The sequence below is a fragment of the Notolepis coatsorum genome, assembly GCF_963971535.1.
Source record: "Notolepis coatsorum genome assembly, chromosome: 16".
Classification (NCBI taxonomy): domain Eukaryota; kingdom Metazoa; phylum Chordata; class Actinopteri; order Aulopiformes; family Paralepididae; genus Notolepis; species Notolepis coatsorum.
The window spans coordinates 59435068-59456314 of NC_140180.1; the positions used below are offsets into that span (position 1 = coordinate 59435068).

General features: G+C 42.5%; 1 protein-coding gene across 2 annotated transcripts; it reads left to right on the forward strand.

Annotated features, from left to right (window-relative positions):
• The first annotated feature begins 4645 nt into the window (after positions 1-4645).
• On the forward strand, positions 4646-19436 carry fibpa (fibroblast growth factor (acidic) intracellular binding protein a). Of its 2 annotated transcripts, none has more exons than XM_084331569.1 (11): positions 4646-4713; positions 5729-5813; positions 6180-6378; positions 10509-10635; positions 12601-12701; positions 12844-12977; positions 15568-15676; positions 15835-15898; positions 16087-16173; positions 18289-18386; positions 19158-19436. In XM_084331569.1, the coding sequence occupies exons 2-11, from the start codon at positions 5729-5731 to the stop codon at positions 19225-19227; spliced, it is 1074 nt and encodes a 357-aa protein (XP_084187695.1). In that variant the 5' UTR covers positions 4646-4713; the 3' UTR covers positions 19228-19436. The 2 variants fall into 2 exon arrangements, with proteins under 2 accessions (XP_084187695.1, XP_084187694.1); XM_084331568.1 differs by having other exon boundaries at positions 4689-4773.
• The last annotated feature ends 1811 nt before the right edge of the window (positions 19437-21247 follow it).

The window sequence follows — 21247 nt, forward strand, 5'->3', positions numbered from 1 at the left end:
GGGTCCCGCTGGTTGTAAGACAGTAGGAGGGGGGGGGTTAGAGAAGCCGCTGGCGGTATCCCATCTGGCCGACGGTGTCTTGGGAGAATCCAAAGTCTTGGACACGGTGCCCACAGAACCTCGGGCCGCAGACGAATACAGCTGGACCCTCTGTGGAACGGTATCTGCCGGTCCACAACGGAGAGACGTGAGGCGACCTCACGTGTAGAGCGCCGTCTCACCTGGAGTCCTCTCCGGGGGGTAATTCCAACACTCAGCAGTGTTGGCCTTTATCCATGGAATAATCAAAGCACACAAAGCATAATCCAAGCCGTGGAAGGCTCGCCGTCGTCTGGGTAGAGTAATCCAATATACAGGTCCAGTCGCTCTTGGCCCGGAGCTCCTCGGATGCAATCACCACTAGGGGTCTGACCAGCCTGGTTAAGCGTCCAGATAACGTCAGGAACGATGGGGGTACTGATAACTGTAGAACTCTAACCGAACGATGCACCATACATAAATAGACTACTATTAGCTTAATAGAATACGTCCAACTCGACGGTATGGTGCCAAACTATGACCATTCAACTATTAATCTACACGATATCTCAATGCCTATTCTGGGCCAAGTAGGCCTTACTACACCGCACGTGCGTCGTGGGGAGGCTTTTGCGTCTGTCACTCTGTTGGAGGGTAAAGAACTGGACTAAAAAGAAGTTCTACTTTACGGGCGCCATATATATATGCGCTATGAACAAATAGTACCATTCGTATTTCGCCCGACATATTACTGCGCGGAACCGGGGGTTTGCCTCGACATGTTAGGCGGCACGATTGAACTTGGACCTAGGGGTATGGCAACCTGGCGCCAGGTTCTCGTCCAATGGTAGAATGAAACTATTATGGGCTGTTTAGTAGAAACGGGGATATTCAATGCATATTGTACAAGGAATATACAGGGGATATCAAACGATATACAAATACAATTAAATATATATATATAAATAAATATACATATTCGGTTTAATCTGATCCTTCACAACAAATATTATTGCACAGTATACTCATTTGGACTCAGAGAATATCTTGTACTTCTGGACTTTGAATTAAAACAGATCTGAGAAACTTCTCCTCTTCATTCTCCTGCTCCACTGCCATCTTACAAACCGTGTTGGTTTTATCAGTAAATAGGTTTTAAGGTGAGGTTAGAAACACAACGCAGAGTAAGTCAGATAGATGGTTTTATAAGATAAAACCCTTATTCCTTTTTACGATACAGGTCTTCGGACTGAGGCGTCGTACCTAGGTAATGATACTAACACCACGACGACTTCTGGTCAGCGTCGTCCGGTAGAAGTAGGGTCTTCATCAACAGGGGATGGGTTACAGCTGTGAGGAGTGAGGTGCCTGACAGCATGCGAATCAGGGGATGAGGTGCAGCTGAGTTGAGTGACAGGGGGTGAAGGGGTGCTGACCATATATGGGCATGAGGCTTCCGTGGTGGATGGAAGGGAGGATGAAGAGGAGTGAGGAGGGCGTGTGGTGAATGTGAGGGGGGAATGAGGAGGAGTGAAGAACGCTCTTTCTGTGATTATGACCCCCCCTCTACGGGTTCCTCCTGGCGGCCCAGGCTTGTCAGGGTTGGCCCGATGGAAATCCCGGACGAGGTCCGGGTCCAGGATCATCTGGCGGGAGATCCAGCTGCGCTCCTCTGGGCCGTAGCCCTCCCAGTCGACCAGGTATTGGTAGCCGTGGCCGCGGCGCCACACGTCCAGCAACTCCCGGACAATGTAGGCCGGGTGGTCGTCAATGACCAGTGGAGGGGGAGGCTCCGGAGCAGGGGGAGACAGGGGACTGGAGACCACCGGCTTCAGCTGCTAGACATGGAAGGAGGGGTGAATCCGCATATGGGAGGGGAGCTGGAGTCTGACGACAGAGGGGTTGATGAGGGACAGAATTTTGTAGGGACCAACGAAACGGGGGGTTAGTTTACGGGAAACAGATTTGAGCGGCAGGTCCCGAGACGAGAGCCATACCATCTGACCTGGCTGATAGTCGGGAGCCGGCGAAGCGACGGTTCTGGTCCGTGGAGCGGAGAAGCGCGGCCCTCGTGTCCTCCCAAATCCTCCTGCAGCGGCGAAGGTGGTCCTGCACCGACGGAACAGCGATCTCCTCCTCCTGGGCAGGGAACAGTGGGGGTTGGTAGCCCAAAGAGGACTCAAAGGGGGACTGACCTGTGGCCGCTGAGGACAGAGAGTTGTGGGTATACTCGATCCACGGCAGCAGAGGGCGGATCCCAGGTCCTGGTTGGCCCGCTCCGACTGGCCGTTGGTCTGTGGGTGGTACCCGGAGGAGAGACTGACCGTGGCCCCCAGAGCCCGGCAGAAGGCCCTCCAGACCTGGGAGACGAATTGAGGGCCCCTGTCGGAGATGATGTCCACCGGGATCCCGTGGAGGTGGAAGACGTGGAGCACCATCAGGTCCGCGGTCTCTGAAGCAGAGGGGAGTTTGGGGAGAGCAACAAAGTGCACAGCCTTCGAGAAACGGTCAACAATAGTGAGGATAGCTGTGTTACCGTGTGAGGGAGGAAGGCCGGTGACGAAGTCCAGGGCGACGTGCGACCAGGGCCGACCGGGAACAGGGAGCGGACGGAGGAGACCGGCGGGTGGTTGATGGGAAGCCTTTCCACGAGCACAGACGGTGCACGCAAGGACGAAGGCGCGGGTGTCCTCCCTCATGGAGACCCACCAGAAGTGCCGTTTCAGCAGGGACAGGGTACGGTCGATCCCAGGGTGACAGGCGAACCGGGAAGCGTGAACCCACTGGAGCACCTGGGAGCGGACAAGGTCGGGGACAAAAAGCCGGTTAGGTGGACCGTTACCTGGGTCCGGCTGGGCACGCTGAGCCTCCCTGGCGATGGACTGGATCTCCCAGGTGGCGGCAGCCACCAAGCAGGAGGAGGAGAGGATGGTGTCGGGGTGTGCGAGACCCTCTTCTGGGACAAACTGCTGGGAGAGAGCGTCCGGCTTGGTGTTCTTGGAGCCAGGCCTGTAGGTAAGGGTGAAGTTAAACCTGGCAAAGAACAGCGCCCAGCGGGCCTGGCGGGAGTTCAGGCGCTTGGCCGTCTGGACGTAGGCGAGGTTCTTGTGGTCCGTCCAAACCAGGAAGGGGACCTCTGAGCCTTCCAGCCAGTGCCTCCATTCCTCCAGGGCTAGTTTGACTGCCAGGAGCTCCAGGTTTCCGATGTCATAGTTGACCTCAGCTGGGGTCAGGCGGCGCGAGAAGAAGGCGCAATAAACTAACCTACACACTGTAGCACTCAACACTTTGATGAACATTGTTACTCAGCTGATAGAGTTGTGCCCTTCCTGATGACTTGTCGTACAGAACTTGTAAGTCACTTTGGATAAAAGCGTCAGCTAAATGACTAAATGTAAATGTGAATGTAAATGTATGTAGAGTGGTTGGGCCTAAAACTAAATTGCATAGGGTGTAACATCACGTGGCCCTGGCTAAGATGGGCGCTACCAGCCTATCATGCTCTGGTATTATGGCACTGGTACAGAGTGGCACGCAGATCCTCATACTGCGGCCGCAGTTGTGATGAGTACAGTCTGAGAACAGAGACATCTTGTAGACAGCCCAGAATGGATTGGTGAGAATTAGGACCCTCAATGCGCCCTTGAAATATCCACGGAAACCGATGTTACTCTTCTTATGGCTACCTCAGGAGACTTTTATTATTATTTCTGTGTGGCCAGTTGGCATGAGGAGCAGTCCAAGAATAGACGAAGCAAGATGCGGAGCCAGTATGAAATATAACCAAAATAACTAGATAGATACATCAATAAGTATAATATTTCAATGTATAGTAGATTTAAACCTTTCTTATTATTATTACAATTATTTTTTATTAAAATGTAATGTTTTTACTACAATAAAACAAAGTATATTATAAGACTTTGTGGGATCCCATCTTCAGGATCTATGGGTAACAGTACTGTATATTTGCATATAGTATATGTCACAAATGTAACAGTACTATATACCTGTATGTCATATATGTCCCTATGCCATAAATGTCATGATTGTCATGTAGGCTATGTTGTGCAGCATATTTTAAAATGTTCTTTCTTATATTAAAGTATATTTACTTTTTAAAACTGGTAAAGGATAGGCAAAAATAAGCATGTGCTTCAGCCTATTCCTTTTTTCGGTCATTGAGTTTGGATTTTGTGTGTGAGCCTACTTTTGAATATGTACATTTGTGATTTGTGATTTTTTTCTTTTCCTTTTGAAAGTCCACACATGTGTGTTTCTGATGTATCTGTAAACAAAGACCGAAAATAAAACTATTCATCATCATCATCATCATCATCATCATCATCATCATCATCATCATCAAAGTAGTCTGCATTCATAGTCTGCATCAGCCGTACTGTATTGTACCCATTCTGCAATCTGTTAAATAAAGTTTTCATTCATTTCATTCGTTCATTCCTCCATTCATTCATAATTTCATTCATTCCTTCATTCCTTCATTCCTTCATTCATTCATTCATTCATTCATTCATTCATTCATTCATTCATTCATTCATTCATTCATTCATGCATTCATAAATTCATTCATTCAGCAGCCTTCACTTTTCCTGTAACGTGACCAACGTCACAGAACCGGAAGTTTGGATTGCATGATTACTGCTGTTGTTGACAAGGAACAAGAATAACACAGTTGTGAGTTGTTCTCTAGCTAGGTGATAACTACTGCTTTACAGACTAGCCTAAAGACGGATGGTAACTTGCGAGTCTCTTGCATTAGACTTATTTACTTAGCTAACGTTGCTTTGTTTTGTTGCTAACGTTAGGTTAATTCATTGAGAGTTGACGCTAGAAATCTAGCTTAAGTTAGCTTGCTAGCTAATGTAGGAGGGAGACAACCTACCATAGCTATTAACGTTAATGCTTGTAACTGGCCATGGCGATTAAAAGTAGTCTTCTCAGTTAATACATCAACGTTAGATGTATCTGGTCAATTTGCATTAAACCTGCAATAGCTAATGCTGCGTTAGCTACCCGGGACAAGGTAACAAGCTAAGCCTGGGTTATAACGTTATAATGTTAGTAATAATACATGTATGTAATTGATTGATTGAAAACTTTATTAACAGATTGCAGAATGGGTACAGTACAGCTCAATACATACAATTGTTAAGGGGATGCAGACCAGAGAAAGACTTTCGTCTTGTTTACATCAGGGTCCCCCATTTTCAATTCACCATAACATATATGACATACATGTCATGACATACAGATAGATAGTACTGCTACATCTATACATTTATGACATACCAGATTTGCAAATACAGTACTGTTTGTGATACAAAAAGAGTCTAGAAAAGAGAGTATATACATTTGACGTAGAAACCGTACATTGGAGGAGGTTGGGTAGGTGGGGTGGGGTTGGGTTGGGTAAGAGGGGTGGGTGGGGGACACTGTACAACTGTACAAGCAACTGTACATTGGAATATTGACGAAACCATACTTGGTCATTTACTGTAACAACTGTGTCCTGCTAACAACGACTGAGACTGCCCAGTCCCTTGGGCAACACTCAACTCACTGGTTTCCTCAATTAGGGTCCTGGACGTACAGTATGCTTTAAGGGAGACCGTTAAATGGCAAGGGATATTATTACTTATGGTTGTTGTAACATGAAGTTAATGACAATCTTCCTCCTGGTTTCTTGCAGATGTCTGTTGAGCTCGATGTATTTGTGGGTAATACCACCATCATGGATGAGATAGTTTACCAGCTGTGGTTGGATGGCTACACAGGTATCACACTTCCTTCAGTATAACTCATTGCAGCATGTTTTATTGTGGGTAGGATTTGCCCAAACCCCTGTTTCCATGAAAATGTTATAAACTAAAAGTGTTGATCTTAACAGTTATGCAAATCACATGTTTAATTTTTAGCACATCCAGTAGGATTTCATCAAAGTGATACATTTACATTACCTCCACAGTAACCAACTGCAAGTGGACAATTCCCATCCATATTCACACATAATAGTAACTGTGTTCAAAACTTCAAATGGCCAGTTATATTTAGCTCATAAGACATGGTCAGAGATCACACTGCATCAGTAACTAGCTAGTAGCTACACAACCAGAGTAAACCCACTCTTCTCCCTTTGACAGTGAACGATGCAGTGAAGGTGCGTATGGAAGGAGGGATAATGGAGGAGTGTGAGGCGAGCGCTGATGTTTTGCTGAGTGACACCATGGACCAGTACAGAACCTTCCAGATGTGTGAGCGTCTCCTGTACAGCCCGCCGAAACTGGGCAACCAGCTGTTGTTCCAGATCCCTCCTCATCGACAAGCCATGCTCATAGAGAGGTGTGTTGATATCTCTCTTCCTTAGGCCCGTTGCTGGTCAGTCAAAGATCAGCCACGTTTCTTAATTTAGGAGGGAGTACACACTCTTCAGCCTGCTCTGGAAACGAAGGCCTGGTGTTCTGACCACAGTATTAAAGGAGAAGGATGGTGTAATTCAATTTTTTTCTTATTGTCAACATAGCCTAGAAAACACCAAAACCTACAATATATTTACATTTAGTAATTTAGCTGACACTTTTATCCAACGCGACTTACAAGTTTTAGGATACATTCTGCTCATCGGCTCCAAATCCACCCTCACCAAATCACAAAACACCCCAGTTCCAAACATCACCATCGACGGCTTCCCTGTACCCTTATCCCCCCAAGTCAAAAGCCTCTGTGTCATTCTGGACGGTTCCCTCTCCTTTGCACCACACATCAAATACACCACCCGGTCTGCCTTCTTTCACCTCTGTAATATCTCCAGACTCCGCCCATCCCTGTCCCAATCAAATACAGAAACCCTGGTCCATTCATTTGTCACATCCCGGATCGATTACTGTAACGCTCTCCTCACCGGCCTTCCCACCAAACTCATCAACAGACTCCAAATCATCCAAAACTCTGCTGCTAGGATTATCACCCGCACAAACTCATCCCACCACATCACCCCCGTCCTCATTCAACTACACTGGCTCCCTGTGCACTACCGGATTGATTTAAAAAACCTCTTACTCACCTTCAAAGCCCTCCACAATCTAGCCCCCACCTACATCACTGACCTCCTCCAAGATTACACCCCCTCCCGCACCCTCCGCTCATCCTCTACTGGACTCTTATCCATCCCCAGCTCACGCCTCAGTACCATGGGTGCCAGAGCGTTCAGCTGCTCGGCTCCCAGACTCTGGAACTCCCTGCTCCCACACATCCGACAGTCAGACTCACTCTCATCATTCAGATCACAATTGAAAACCCATATGTTCAAACTCGCATATTCACTATAACCTCCATCACTGCCCAATACCCCCTGCTGTTTGTTTGTCTGTTATTTTAACTTCACTGTTTATTTTTTTTACACTTCTTGTTGTTTATCTTATTCTTTTCTTAACCTTGTCTTTTAACTGCCTTGCTTACTGGGCATACTCACTATAACTGCACCCCGTGTGCCACTGTTTTATATTTCATATGTTGAAAAAAGCCGAAGGCCGGACCAGCACTCTGAGGCCCCGTTTAGACGGAAATGCTAGCAGGTGAATCCGCAAAAATATTTTTTCGGATGTGCCTTTCGTTTATACGGAAACGGCGTTTTTACGGGGTGAAACCGCAAAAAAGTGAGACTACCTTCCAGGGTGGAATTCCTAGAAACGCTAAACCTTTGCGCTCTCGTCTAAACTGTCAAAAACCGCATAAAACGATGACTAAAGGGTTGTCACGGCTCTGGTCGCGCGTACTGCTTACATCACAGGCATGCGCCAGCGCCGCCAGTAGCCTAGAAGCGTAAACAAAGCATGTCTGATTCTATCCATGGCGATCACCTGGAGGCTACATTGGCAGTACTTTTAACCCTTTCACTGCCACACGACAGAAGGTTAACCCTTTACTATCACACAACCGGCTGTCGTGTGGCAGTGAAAGGGTTAAATACACAAGAATCTGTCCCGCGGCGTGAGTGGACCCACTGTCTGTGAGTGACTCTGCTTTGGTCCAATCACATTCCCCATCCACAGTCTACGAATCAGAGGCAGAGTAGGGCGGGTCTTCACAGCACGTCATGTGACATATGCGCCAATCGTGTGACAGCGGGGCTCCGTCGTTACAGCGTCGTCTGCACGGAGAATTCCACTCCAAAACGCTAGTCTAAACGCAAAATTAAAAGTGCAACCGCAAGACGACTTTTGCGGTTTCTGTTCAGACTTCCATCCCAAAACGCTCGTCTAAACGTAGCCTGAGATTAAAAAAAAATTGTATTTAATGGCAGCCTATAATACAGACATGTTTCGGAACGTGTTCCATCTTCAGTGTAATTACTGTAATAGGCTAGCAGTGATAACTTGTAAAAATGGGAGCTATATACCATGAGGGCAGGAAGTGACATTATAGAGGTGAGCTTGGGAAAGCCAGTCAACTTTGACCTCCAGAGTAAGGACTTGATAATGTAGCATGTTGAAAACAAATATATACCAGAAACTTAAATAAGCCTATAGCAAACACAAAATTCTATGAGCAAAGAAAAACAACAACAGATATTATTTCACCATTTGTAAAATAATAGTAATGATAATATACTCATGATAATAAAAGTAATAAAAGTCACAGTGACTTTTATTACTTTTATTATCATGAGTATATTATCATTACTATTATTTCATATGTTTACATTGTCTGTCTTGTTTTTAATTCCACTGACACTTTTGCCAAGATCATTGTTTTAATCTTGATTGTTCTGTTCTTATGCCCTGTAAGGTGACCTTGGGTGTTTTGAAAAGCGCCTCCAAATAAAATGTATTATTATTATTATTATTATTATTATTATTATTATTATTATTATTATTATTATTATTATTATTATTATTATTATTATTATTATTATTATACAAAGTATGGTCCATCTAGCCAACACCAGACCAGATATAGCTCATATCTAGAAGTCCTAAAAAAGGGTTCAAATGAGTCACAGAGCTCAGCTGTACTGTTGCTTTGGTCAGCATAATTCATTGTTGCGATGAACACAGGCATTGTACTCTTTCCTGGATTGGAGTGTAATGTGCAGTGCACATGCTCAGGGACTACACTGTTCTGTTACTACTGTACATCGATAGAGAGATGGAGCATGTTGCCTTTTGAAGTACATTTAGCTACAATGTCCCCCTGTTTTGCATGATACTACACTATTTAAAGCTGGATGTGTTTGCACGCTGTATTTAATCATTTTAGCATACAATGGGAACATATGGATTCCTGGTTCAGAGCTCCTAATGGTAGGAGATAGCAGGGAGATTATTGAGAGGAAAGGAAATGGACTGTAGAGCCTCTTTCGCACATGAACTGGACTTGACTGCACATGTACATTACTCGGAGGGGCGAATGCAAACATTCAAATTATTCCGTGCAGAGTTTACCCTCCCAGCACCCAAGTCCTAAGTCGGCGTAATCACCAACTGAGCCCATTTTATTTATTTTGGTGTAAAATCCTGTTTCTTGCACTGTACAGAACTGGTCTCTTATTTCACTCTGTGCTGAATACAATTTCAAACCTTTATTTTTACTCGAAAAAAGTTGAGGATGCCCCCATTCGTGCCAGTTAAATTAATATTTAAAATCATGATCTTGCGTACACAGGCGGATGAGGTCCCTTTATGCACCATGCCCTTGCTCTACCCCTCGCCTAAACCAAGTGCAGTATTTCCATATGTGCGAATGTGTCTGTCATGGAGAATCGCATGCTGTGTGCTACATGTGCAAAAGGGCAAATCCAGGCAATGCCTGCAACCGATTCTCAGGGCATTGTTTTGGTATTTTCGCAGGCTATGCCGACAATGAGACATTTATTTTTTTACATTGGCCTTATCCTTTAATACAAGCATTCTCAAAGTGCGGTCCCCGGGCCAATGGTGGCCCTCAGAAACATTTCTGGTGGCCCACGATGAGTTGTTATGGTGTAAATGCATGCGTTATATTTGGTCCGGTTCCAATACAGCTTTAATAAACCAACCTACAACACCACACAGTACTTTGCTTTTAAGAAGGTAAAACTGCGCCCCTTGGGCTAAGCTGTCAAATTAGGAATGACAGTTTGTTGAAAGCTTGCTAGGCTACTGGTTGCATGGCAACTAGGCATCTAGTGAGTTGTGAGTCGTCAAACCTCCTTTTTCTCTCCATTTCTGCACATCCAGGTCAAAAACTGACTTAAAAATATGTTGGACTTGGGCTATATATTTGAAGTAAGCCTTTAGTCACAATACTCATTTTCTTCAGATGGAACTGTGACATTTCTGAAATATTACAGTACAGTATATAGACCTATAACTGTTTTCCTATTTTTGTCGCTATTTCCTTGCGTAGGTATTATGCATTTGACGATGTATTTGTCTGTTTCCTTGTGTAGGTATTATGCATTTGACGATGTATTTGTCTGTTTCCTTGTGTAGGTATTATGCATTTGACGACGTATTTGTCCGTGAGGTCCTGGGAAAGAAACTGTCAAAGGGAACCAAGAAAGACTTGGATGATGTCAGTGCAAAAACAGGTGTAACGCTGAAAAGCTGCAGACGACAGGTAATTAAAATCTGAGCTCCACTAAATATATTTAAGAGTTTTTTGTAGCAGTGGTGAGCAGTGCCCACACTAGCTTTGAACCCCTGATTTCAAAGTGATTTCCACCCCCGTATCCTATTGCCTGTTGAGATTTCAAAATTGCTCTTATTTACCAAATACTACTATTATTTGTTTTCAGTGAGAAATAAGTAAGGGATAATCAACGAGTAGGTGTGCGTTAAGTGGTTTTAACCCCTTAAGCCAGACGGGCCCTGTACCGGGGCGAGATTTATTTCACGTCATAAACAGATTAAGGCACGACGTGGAGGTGAAGAACCACCCGACATGCAGCGGACCGTTCAATGCACAATTATTCTGCTTATACCATGGCCACTTGTCAAAGACAAAACATATGTGCCATTTATTGATACTTCCTACATTAAAATATAAAGAAATATGTTACTTATGCTTTGCTCACTGCTGACTTTCATTATAGTCCATCTACGCTACCTTAGCAACTGCTAAGCAACCTGTCCCTTGACTGATGCCAGTCACAATGACCCAGAAAGCTAGTCAAATAGTCAGTCGTAGCTTCAAGTCATTGTCGCGAGTTGAATTGTGAGGACGGGATGTGCCATGATATGAAGGGATTATGCAAATCCAGGAATAAATTGCCTCTCACACATAAATTGCCTCTAATAACTATATGTGTAACACAGCAGTGCAAAACAATTCATGGTGTTTGATGTTAGCACACTGATGCCAGAGGCTCAGAGCGCATTCGGCTGAATGAAGCACATCCTACCTGGTCAGCAACATTGTTGCAAACCTTGCCCCAGAGACACTATACCAGAGGTAGTCTAATACTAACGCTATACTGACTAGGCTACTAGGTTACATTTTGTGCAAGGATTCTTCCCTCCATGTAAATCCTGCCCTTGCAATGCAACTCGCAACAATGAATGTACTTGAGGCTATGAGTTGTACATTTATTTTCACATCCTGTTTGGGGAACACCACAGCTAAGTCAAGTGTTCCTTTATTAATCCCCTTCGTGAAATTCAGGTGTCATAGCACTGATAGCAGGTGGGGGGAGGGGAGGTACAGGCAGGAAAAAAAGATAATAATAGAAATAGTAATAATAATAGTGTAGAACATTCATACATTCTATCAATAATAATGATGATAATAATAATAATTAGGGATGCACTGATCCAACTTTCAGTCCCGATACCGATACCTGGGCTTTGGGTATCGGCCGATACCAAGTACCGATCCGATACCCATTGTTCAATTAATAAACTGTATGCCTCACTGTGTGGAAGAGACTGGGATCAATCTTTTGTGCAAGGCAACATCAGGCTTGACTTAAAACATTACTTTCCTAACTTAGTGAAACAAAATGTAACAAATTAACACATAGATATAAATGTCATCTGTACATATATTTTGTAATACAATTTATTGAATAAAGCATAAATAAAAAAATGCAATACCCGATATAGCCATTTTAGTCATATCGGGTCCGATATCAATATCGGATCGGTGCATCCCTAATAATAATAATAATAATAATAATAATAATAGTATATATAGTAGTAGCACACTGCGCCAGAGTCCGTGCAGTGTGTTTAGTAATTAAGAGTCAGACATTCCTAACAGTTCTCAAGTTCTCCAGCCGTTAGTTGTCCAACTATTGGCAGCAGCCCACGGTTGTCGAGCCTGATGGCTACTGACATGAAGGACTGACCGAGGCGATTTGTGGTGTGTCGGGGCTATGGCTGAACGTGCTCCTCATCTTGGCTAGCTCCTCATAGAGGGGTTTTCCAGTATAACGTCCAGCTTTTCCTCCTTTCTGCCACTACCACTAGTTTGACCAGTTCCCACTACGGAGCTAGCTATGTACCAGCTACCTGTGCTGTAACAGTCCAGTTACATAGCTGTCATCTACAGTAATAGTCCTCTTTATCATTTCTGTCATCACAGTTTGATAACTTCAAACGTGTATTCAAAGTTGTGGAGGAACTGAAGGGACCCCTGGTGGAGAACATCCACCAGCATTTTCTTCTCTCTGACAAACTGGCCAGGTAATGGATTAGGAGCACATGGTTAACACACACCGTTTTCACATGTATTTGTTGTCAAACTCATGAACCTGAACACGCCTGATCATCCTGCTTTATGTTGTATGTAATACATATTCTGTGATGGCTCCTCTGTGGATTTCAGTGATTACGCTGCGATTGTTTTCTTCGCCAACAATCGTTTTGAGACGGGGAAGAGGAAGCTGCAATATCTAACGTTCCAGGACTTTGCCTTCTGTGCAGGGCAGCTTATCAACAACTGGACCGTGGGGGCCGTGGGTAAGTAAGAGCTTTGTTTGGCCACTTGGTTTTTCTTTAGGAGATGCATAGCATTTTCATATAAATCATTTTGTTAGTCTATCAATGAACCAGAACTGTGATTTACTTCGTTTTGATGAAGTGCCAGGCATAGATATATAAAACAATAGATGTGATGCGTCGTAATTAACTGACATTCTGGAATAGGACCATATGGCAGGCATCTTACCTGGGTCCAGTTCTAAACGTGCTGTAAATGGAACCAATGGTGAAAGAGGCATATGTTGTCTTTGTAATCCTTGTATTTTTCTTCCAGTACACAAATATTTTTTATTCAAAGTATATGTGCATGCATATGCAATAGCCTATTTTCACATATCAATAATATTGAACTACCATATGCATGGTATGCATTTCAAAGTCTAGTCCTATTTTTATCTCAACTACACCAATTTCTCAATTATTCATCATAAACAATATAGGTTACTGTAGGCTTATTATTATTCATGCTTTAGACCCATTTGAATTGCGGGGTCTTATGGTCATATGGTCATTGAGCAAAAAAAAGGAAAATATATGTATTTTCCCTTGTCTTTACCAGCATCTACACTGTGTAGTGTATTGAGAGGGAAGCCCTATTAACTGTTACACCATTGAACGGCATGCTGGGTACAGCTCGCTAGCAGCTGGGAGAGGCTCCGTTGCTACAGTACATTCAAGAACAGAAAAGAAAGATGAAGGAAGAGAGACCGGAGATGTTACACTTTGTTTTACTAAGTGCAAACATTTCAAGCATCAGTGATGCTTGAAACATTAAAACAAAGTGTTAGCTTAGCTAACATTAAAACAAAGTGTTAGCTTAGCTAACATTAAAACAAAGTGTTAGCTTAGCTAACATTAAAACAAAGTTTGCTGGTTGTAATAACTTCTCTGTTTACCTGAGACCCACTCCTATTCGGCCTCCCGGGGGGTCCTGGGGGGTCATCAAAGCGAAGCAGGCTATTCTCGGGCCTCACTCTACCATGGTGGAAGGAACTTCCCACCACAGTCTGGACAGCCGAAACCCGCCCAATTTTCCACCAGCGACTACAAATACACCTTCAATCAATATCTGAAATGAAAAAAAGACACTAACCTTCTTACTGTCTTTTACTATTATGTACTTTGCAACTAAGTAATCTACTATGCTAATATGTCTATACTAGTGTTGTCACGATACTTGAATTTCGAACTTCGATACGATACCTTGAAAAGTATCGATATTCGATACCATTTTCGATACCACGGGGAAAAAGGTTCAATCTTAAAATGTAAAAAAAAAAAAAACGTTTTTTTTCTTTTTTTTTTTTTTAAATAAATTTGTCTTTTGTTGCTGGTTGATTCTCCTCAGCTTCTCTTTGGTACTATAAGAGAAGATAAATATAACACTTTTAAAACCCTTTGTTTATCTTTAGATCACACATTTAAAAATAACTGTTCATCTCACTTCAATCATTTTTATTGCAGAACATGGTATTTTCTCAAGCTGACAGATGTAAACACTGTAATCTGTGTTGCATGTACCTGACAAACTGAACTGTTTGTATTACAGTCATATTCCGACTTAACTGAATGCACATGTGTGTGTGTGGACTACTATACTATTACAGGTATTGAAATGAACAATGCAACTTCCTTATACACATTTTTTTATGAATAATTAAATATCGATATTTCGGGAAATGAGTATTGAAACCATTTTAACAACACTAGTCTATACTACTATGCACTCAAGAGTGTAGCACTCAAGTTTGACACTGTTTGACGAACAATATCCCTTACTCTTAGCTGAGTTGTACCCTTCCTGCTGACTTGTACAAAGTCGCTTCTGACAAAAGTGTCAGCTAAATGACTAAATGTAAATGTACTGTTGAGCTCTAGCGATCAGCAATTACATTTGACTTAGAACTCAGCTGGTCCGTTAACATTACTTGGGAACTTAGCTAACGGTAAAGAAACCTACTTCACAAATTTTTTTGTAGTTTTAGTTGGCCCATATGAAAAAAAAATAAAGTTCTATACTGACATGTGCCTGGCGTCTTTGGTCCTTTTAGTACAGTTTATAGGCGCTGCACAGCCAGCAACCATAGGTGGCTATTGTAAACGATACCCAGGCAAAAAGGTTAGAGACCTAAATAATATGGCGGATTATCCCATGATTTATGACGTAATGTTGCATCTAGTGTTTTATATCTATGGTGCCAGGCTCCTTGAGACCATAACATCTCTAAGGGTAATTTTCATTTGCTTGATAATTGCATCACCCAATATCTAGATCGCAATATACGATTCTCTGCTCAGTCAAATCTTCAAAAATGGGAAATAAGTAATTTGACGTTCCCCGGCCAATAGAGGGAGCTGTTGGGGCTTTGGTGTGAACAGGTTTAACTATCTTTGCTTTATAGAACCCTAAAAAAAATAAGATTTCTCCCTTTGGCTGTTGCTGTAATTAATGTATTTTTATTTAACTTGCTAGGTAATTTTTTTTTAAATGGTTAACATTAGAAGGAAAGTCAATAAAAGCACTATATATTGATATTATGAAGATATCTGACTTGATTTTTATTCTCAGATAATATGGTGGAAGACATGGATGTAGATCTTGATAAGGAATTTTTACATGACCTGAAAGAACTGAAGATTTTAATTACTGACAAGGATCTACTGGATCAGCACAAAAGGTGAGTGAAACACGTGTTGCTTATTTCAGATGTTCCTTTTTGTACTTTTGTCAACTGATAATGGTTTGTACTGCGTTATTTAACTACATACTCTAACTATTATTTAGAATCTTGCCTCAATGTTTGATGTTGATCTGATCCATCTGATCTGTGTCCAGTCTGGTTTGTACTGCTCTCCGGGGAAAGACGAAAGCATTTACTGAGATGGAGGCTAACTTCAAGGTGAGAAGATTGTGTATCCTTAATGCTCGGTCTGGCCTAAAATATCTGTCACTTCCACGACAATAAAATATAATGACGATGATGATGATGATGATGATGATGATGATGATGATTAATTTAAACAGTACCTTTTCTATGACAGCATAACTATTACTGATAAAATGTAAAAACTGTATTTTCTTCATCAGAATCTCTCCAGAGGCCTGGTCAACATTGCTGCAAAGTTAACAAACACAAAAGATGTTCGAGACTTCTTCATTGATCTTGTGGAGAAGGTTCGATTATCTATTTTATTAAACTTGGGTCCTGGGTCATTCGGGTGTTTTTTTTATGTTTTTTATAACCCTGATGGTGTGGCATTATACTTAATTTTATTTATTTATTTTATTTTTACAGGGACAGTGCACATGAATCAACATTGCTGTAAATGTGCCAGTGTTAGCCAAAAGGCTCATTTTCAGCTGTTGTCCCTGGGCCAGGTGTTTAAATAGCCATTAAAAACAGGAAGACATAACAGCATGCAAACAATTAAAAGCCAATAAAAACAAAGTATACAAAACATGAATAGAAAATAAGCCAAATAGTTGCACAGCAAGGCACACATGAACCAGACAATTATATATGACTAAAACAAAATCAATTAGCCGACAAGACACAGGTATATACAGTACAATAAGACATAAGAATTTAGCAGACAAGACACAATTATCGACAACAAGATGTAAGCATTATCAGACAAGACACAACGAGACATAAGCATTAGCAGACAACACACAGCCAGTAATAAAACAATTGTAATTATGCAGTACAACCATTCAGACAAAGGGATTAGAGTGAAGAGACATCAGCCTGACACACACAGATAGACAAGCCAGACAGATGAACATTGAACACAGACAAATGTACTATTTGATTTCAACTCTCTGAAGATGTGTGTATCGCTGTCTTTCGGAGGCTCTCGCAAGCTCAGTTTTAAGGCTAGAGTGAAGATATACTGTAGGTATCATATAAAACTAGAGACCTTGAATAATCTGGAAATACCAGCCATTTCATGGTTATTGGGAAAATTATGAAATTGTGCTCCAATGTCGCAACATTTTGACGAGGAAAGAAATAGCTAAACCCAATTTCAGTGGGGTCCCGTGACCTCTCACCTTTCGATATTTTAATGTAATTGGACGCATTGGAACCATTAAGATGTTTTCAGCTACAAACATCCAATGTATGCTAGTTGCATGCAGTTTTGTACAAGATGTGATTTTAACTTTTTCTTTGTTATTTAAATACCCTTGTTTATATACTGAACCACAGAATCACCATAAAGTCACAATTTGGGTCTAAAAGAGCAAGCAGCCACTATGCTCTGGGGCAGTATAGTACAATGATAGTATCTTTTCGGTTTGAAGTCTTTCAGAGCCTGTTTGTATACGGTATGGGTTTCAGGGTTGTATCGCTGGTATGAGATCAGGTAGTTAAACAGTATGTGGGAGAATCGTGGCATGGAAAATACATTTGAGCAGCTTCAGATATAAGATTGTTCTGTATGTACTGTATCTGAAGTTGTGCACATTTTATTAGACTTTATCTTAACTTGCTTTTTAAATGAGCGATTCTTCACATTAAGACGTAAGAGAGATTCTTAATTTACATTAAGATGTAAACATGAATCTGTGAGTTAGTGACATGGACCATTGTTTCTGTAGCTTAACAACAGCCTGTTCACTGTTTTTTTACATGTACATATATTACTGTGTCATCTGCATACATTCGTATGTCAGCCCCAACACATCCTGATGGCAATGGCATCATTAATGTACAAGCTGAAGAGGAGAGGTCCCAGCATAGAGCCCTGTAGCATACCGACATCATAGTTGAGAGTGGGTGACGCAAGGCAATGTTGGTTACTGACTAACTGACATTGTTGAAACACGCATTTGTGAGTTTCGACTCTCCATTGCATGTGTCATACACTGGCATGTATCACTAGGTTTGCCTAGTCTTGTTTCATGCTAAATTAGTGATTTCTTGGAAAATTATAAATATTCATACGCTTTGGTCTTTAAAGGGCACTCGATTTAAAGAAGTCCTGCTGAATAATTGCATTAATTTGCAGAAGGACAACAATGTGAGAAATAAAATCTTACGGACACAAAGTTCGATTTGATTAGACTATTAGATTAGCCAACAGAAACCCTATGACTGTTAGGCAACAGAGAATTTCTTAATGACAACAGCCCTGGTATTCACGTTGTTAGTGTTTTTAGCAAAGAAGAGGGACTATTCAACCCAACTCCCAGGGGGCAATGAGGTCTGCTGACTGACCTGGTGATGTAACATCCTCCCCTCCCTCTCTCCCAACACATTCTCACCCCCCTCTCTTTCTCTTCCAGTTTATTGAGCCTTGCCGTTCAGAGCGATGGGCAGCAGCAGACATGAGGCTGTACCTCACTCACTACACCAACTCTGCACACATACTCGACACGTTCAAGTAAGTTTAGAAAGGACACACTGTCTGGCACTCATTAAAGCCCCCATCTGGATTTTTCAAACCATGTTATATTCATAAAAAATTAAATAAAAAGTACTCTAGGGGTTACAAGTAAACAAACCTTGTACAGCCACAAAATGCAGCAAATTAAAAACTCACATTTACATGTTGTGTGGTGTTAGTCCTTGTATCAAGAGCTCAGTCAACCAGAGAATGAAAACACGGCTCTATTCGTTTTGTTTTTTCTTGTTGTTTTTTGGGTCGTGGGGCTACCCATTTGTTTACATTTGGATTATGGATTAGAACTTTAAGACCCCTTAGAGCACTCAAGTCAGGTTTTAAATACATACATATTTTGTATTACATTAGTTAAGAGCACAGAGGTGCTTTGCCATAATCCATCTCTAAATGACACCCCGTCTGGCCAGTGGGTGTCACTCTATCTCGCCTCAGGTTCCTTAAACTGTAGTTACCTTGTTTCTCACACAGCCCCCCTGGAATGTAGTTAAGGGTTTACACAACCCTGGACCACGACACAGTTAACAAAAGAGATATTCATCCCACAACCATATTAAAAGCAACACGGACCCCCATTACACCGAATGGGCAAAGATTGCCCACGTTTATGAAACTAAATTCACATTGCCCAGATTTCTTAATAAGCGTTTGTCTATCACAGGGCCTCAGCAGTCTCCCCGTTTGCCCCGTTTGCTTAACTCTCTCTCTCTCTCTCTCTCTTACTTAACGTCTCTTTCTCTCTCTGTCTTCCAGACACCAGGCCGTGTGGGACCGATACATGGGCGTCATCAAAAGTTGTATCTTCAAAATGTACCACGACTGACTGGTTTCATGTCTCCAGGCTCCAACGCTCCTTTCCTTCTCACTTCTCCCTCTGTTTGCTCGTTCGATCCATTCCTCCGCTGGAGAATTTATCTTAGCCCTCTCCGTCCTCGGATACATTCTGCCTCTAATCCGCCTAATTCTTCCCATAATCCCCTCCATTTGATCTACTATTCTCTTGCAGTGTCTGTATATTTGTTTGTAAATAAAATCAACCTATTTACATAAAAATGATTTGATAGTCTTGTTATATGAAACTGCCTGGTTTGTGACCGTGAGCAGATGCTAGGATATATATTAGGATATTATATATTTGACTGAGCTTGTTAGTGTTTGCTGTTTTTGATACATTAGAAATGGAAATTCGATGGCAAGAGGTTTGCATTGCATCACTTCACTTCATCAACTGCCTCCTGTAGTAGCTGATGAGTATGGGTTATTATGTTTTCTGGGAATTGTATACGGTAGTATCTGAATCTTATTAAATGATGGATTGATCCCCCAGATAGTGTGTGGGTGGGTGGGGGGCTGTCTGTGTGTGGCCATGGCATGGGGGGACAACAGGGGGCACAAGTTGTCAAACTGGGGGTGTTGAGTGATTGGCCACCCACCCAACCTTCCCCTGCAGTGACAGCTGTCAACCCCCGCCCCACCAAAGCCACACTGCACACAAACAGCATGGGGGTAATTACACTAATGCTGCCATTGTTCATTTTATATTGATGTGGAGTTTATAGTGTGGGAAATATTTAGAAGATCTAAAACATGATGCTTCAAATTATGTAGGACTTAAAAGGTTCACTTCACCAAAATACAATGCAGATTCAATTTGCATATACTCTCACACGCATCCAAAAACCAAACAGTTCATTTAGTTGGACAGTTATTGAGAGTAAATTTGTTTGAATATGGACACCGGTCATCAGGGACATTTAACCCTTGCGCTGTGTTAATTACAGCTCCATGAAATTATGTAGATGGTAAAAATAGCAATACCTTGTAGGGAACTGCTACCTTATAATTTCATGGAGCTGTAATTAACACAACACAAGGATTCAATGTCATCGATGACATCACTGGTGGCCATATTCAAACTCTCAATAACTGTCAAACTGAATGAATGTGTGCAAAACTGTTGAGCTTTTGGATACGTGTGAGTGTGCAAAATAAATCTGCATTGTTCTTTGGTGACGTGCCCCTTTAAGAAAGAACCAAAAATAGTGAGATGAATCTCCAGTTCGCGTCCTGAGAAACTGGACAAAACGCAGTTTTTACTAACCAACGACAAACACTGACCGAAAGAGGGAAAATTGAATAAAAAGGTTCCTACGTATTTGCTGTATAATGTAAGAACAATGTGGCTCAAGAAAATGTGATAACAAATGTTGCTTTTCCTGTACTTCATCCGGAAGGACCTCAAAATTAGATATACAGTGAAATAATCAAGTTCTCCAAGAGAGGACATGTCTCTCTCGCTCTCTCTCTCGCTCTCTCTCTCTCTCTCACATACACACAGACTTTCATTTTTGTCCACATTCCACTAACTTCTCTCCCGAGCTATAAATATCCAGCCATGTCATACTGGACGAAGGCAAGGCTAAGGAAAGCTAGCTGTACAGAAGGAGAGGGATGGGGGAGGTAAGGATAGATGGATGGGGGGTAAATAGAGAAAGGGGAGGAAAGCTTGGAGCTGTGAGGGAGGGGGGCGGGTGAGTGTAAATGAAACCAGGTGTGTTGTGTGACCACTGAGGGGGCATTTGGTAAATGGGGGGGGGGGGGGGGGGGGGTGAATCTATGAGTTGTTGTTCCACTTGCGATTTGGACGGATTTGGAATTTGGGCCACAGACCAGGAATTTGCATCCTGGGGGGTCAGGGAGGAGGAGGGGGGGGGGGGGGTGCAGGGTGGAGGATGGCAGCGCAGGGGGCCAGACAGAGGGGGGGTAGGAATGGGCTGTCCCTCTCTCCTCCCTCTCCCTTCTCTCTCTCGCTCTCTCTTTTCTCTCCCTCCCTTGCATGTGTT

Excerpts from the sequence above, each read along its gene's own strand:
- fibpa (XM_084331568.1), top strand. Across the intron at positions 10,636-12,600 it reads TGAAAAGCTGCAGACGACAG|TTTGATAACTTCAAACGTGT; the intron begins GTAATTAAAATC and ends CTGTCATCACAG. Across the intron at positions 12,978-15,567 it reads CTGGACCGTGGGGGCCGTGG|ATAATATGGTGGAAGACATG; the intron begins GTAAGTAAGAGC and ends TTTTATTCTCAG.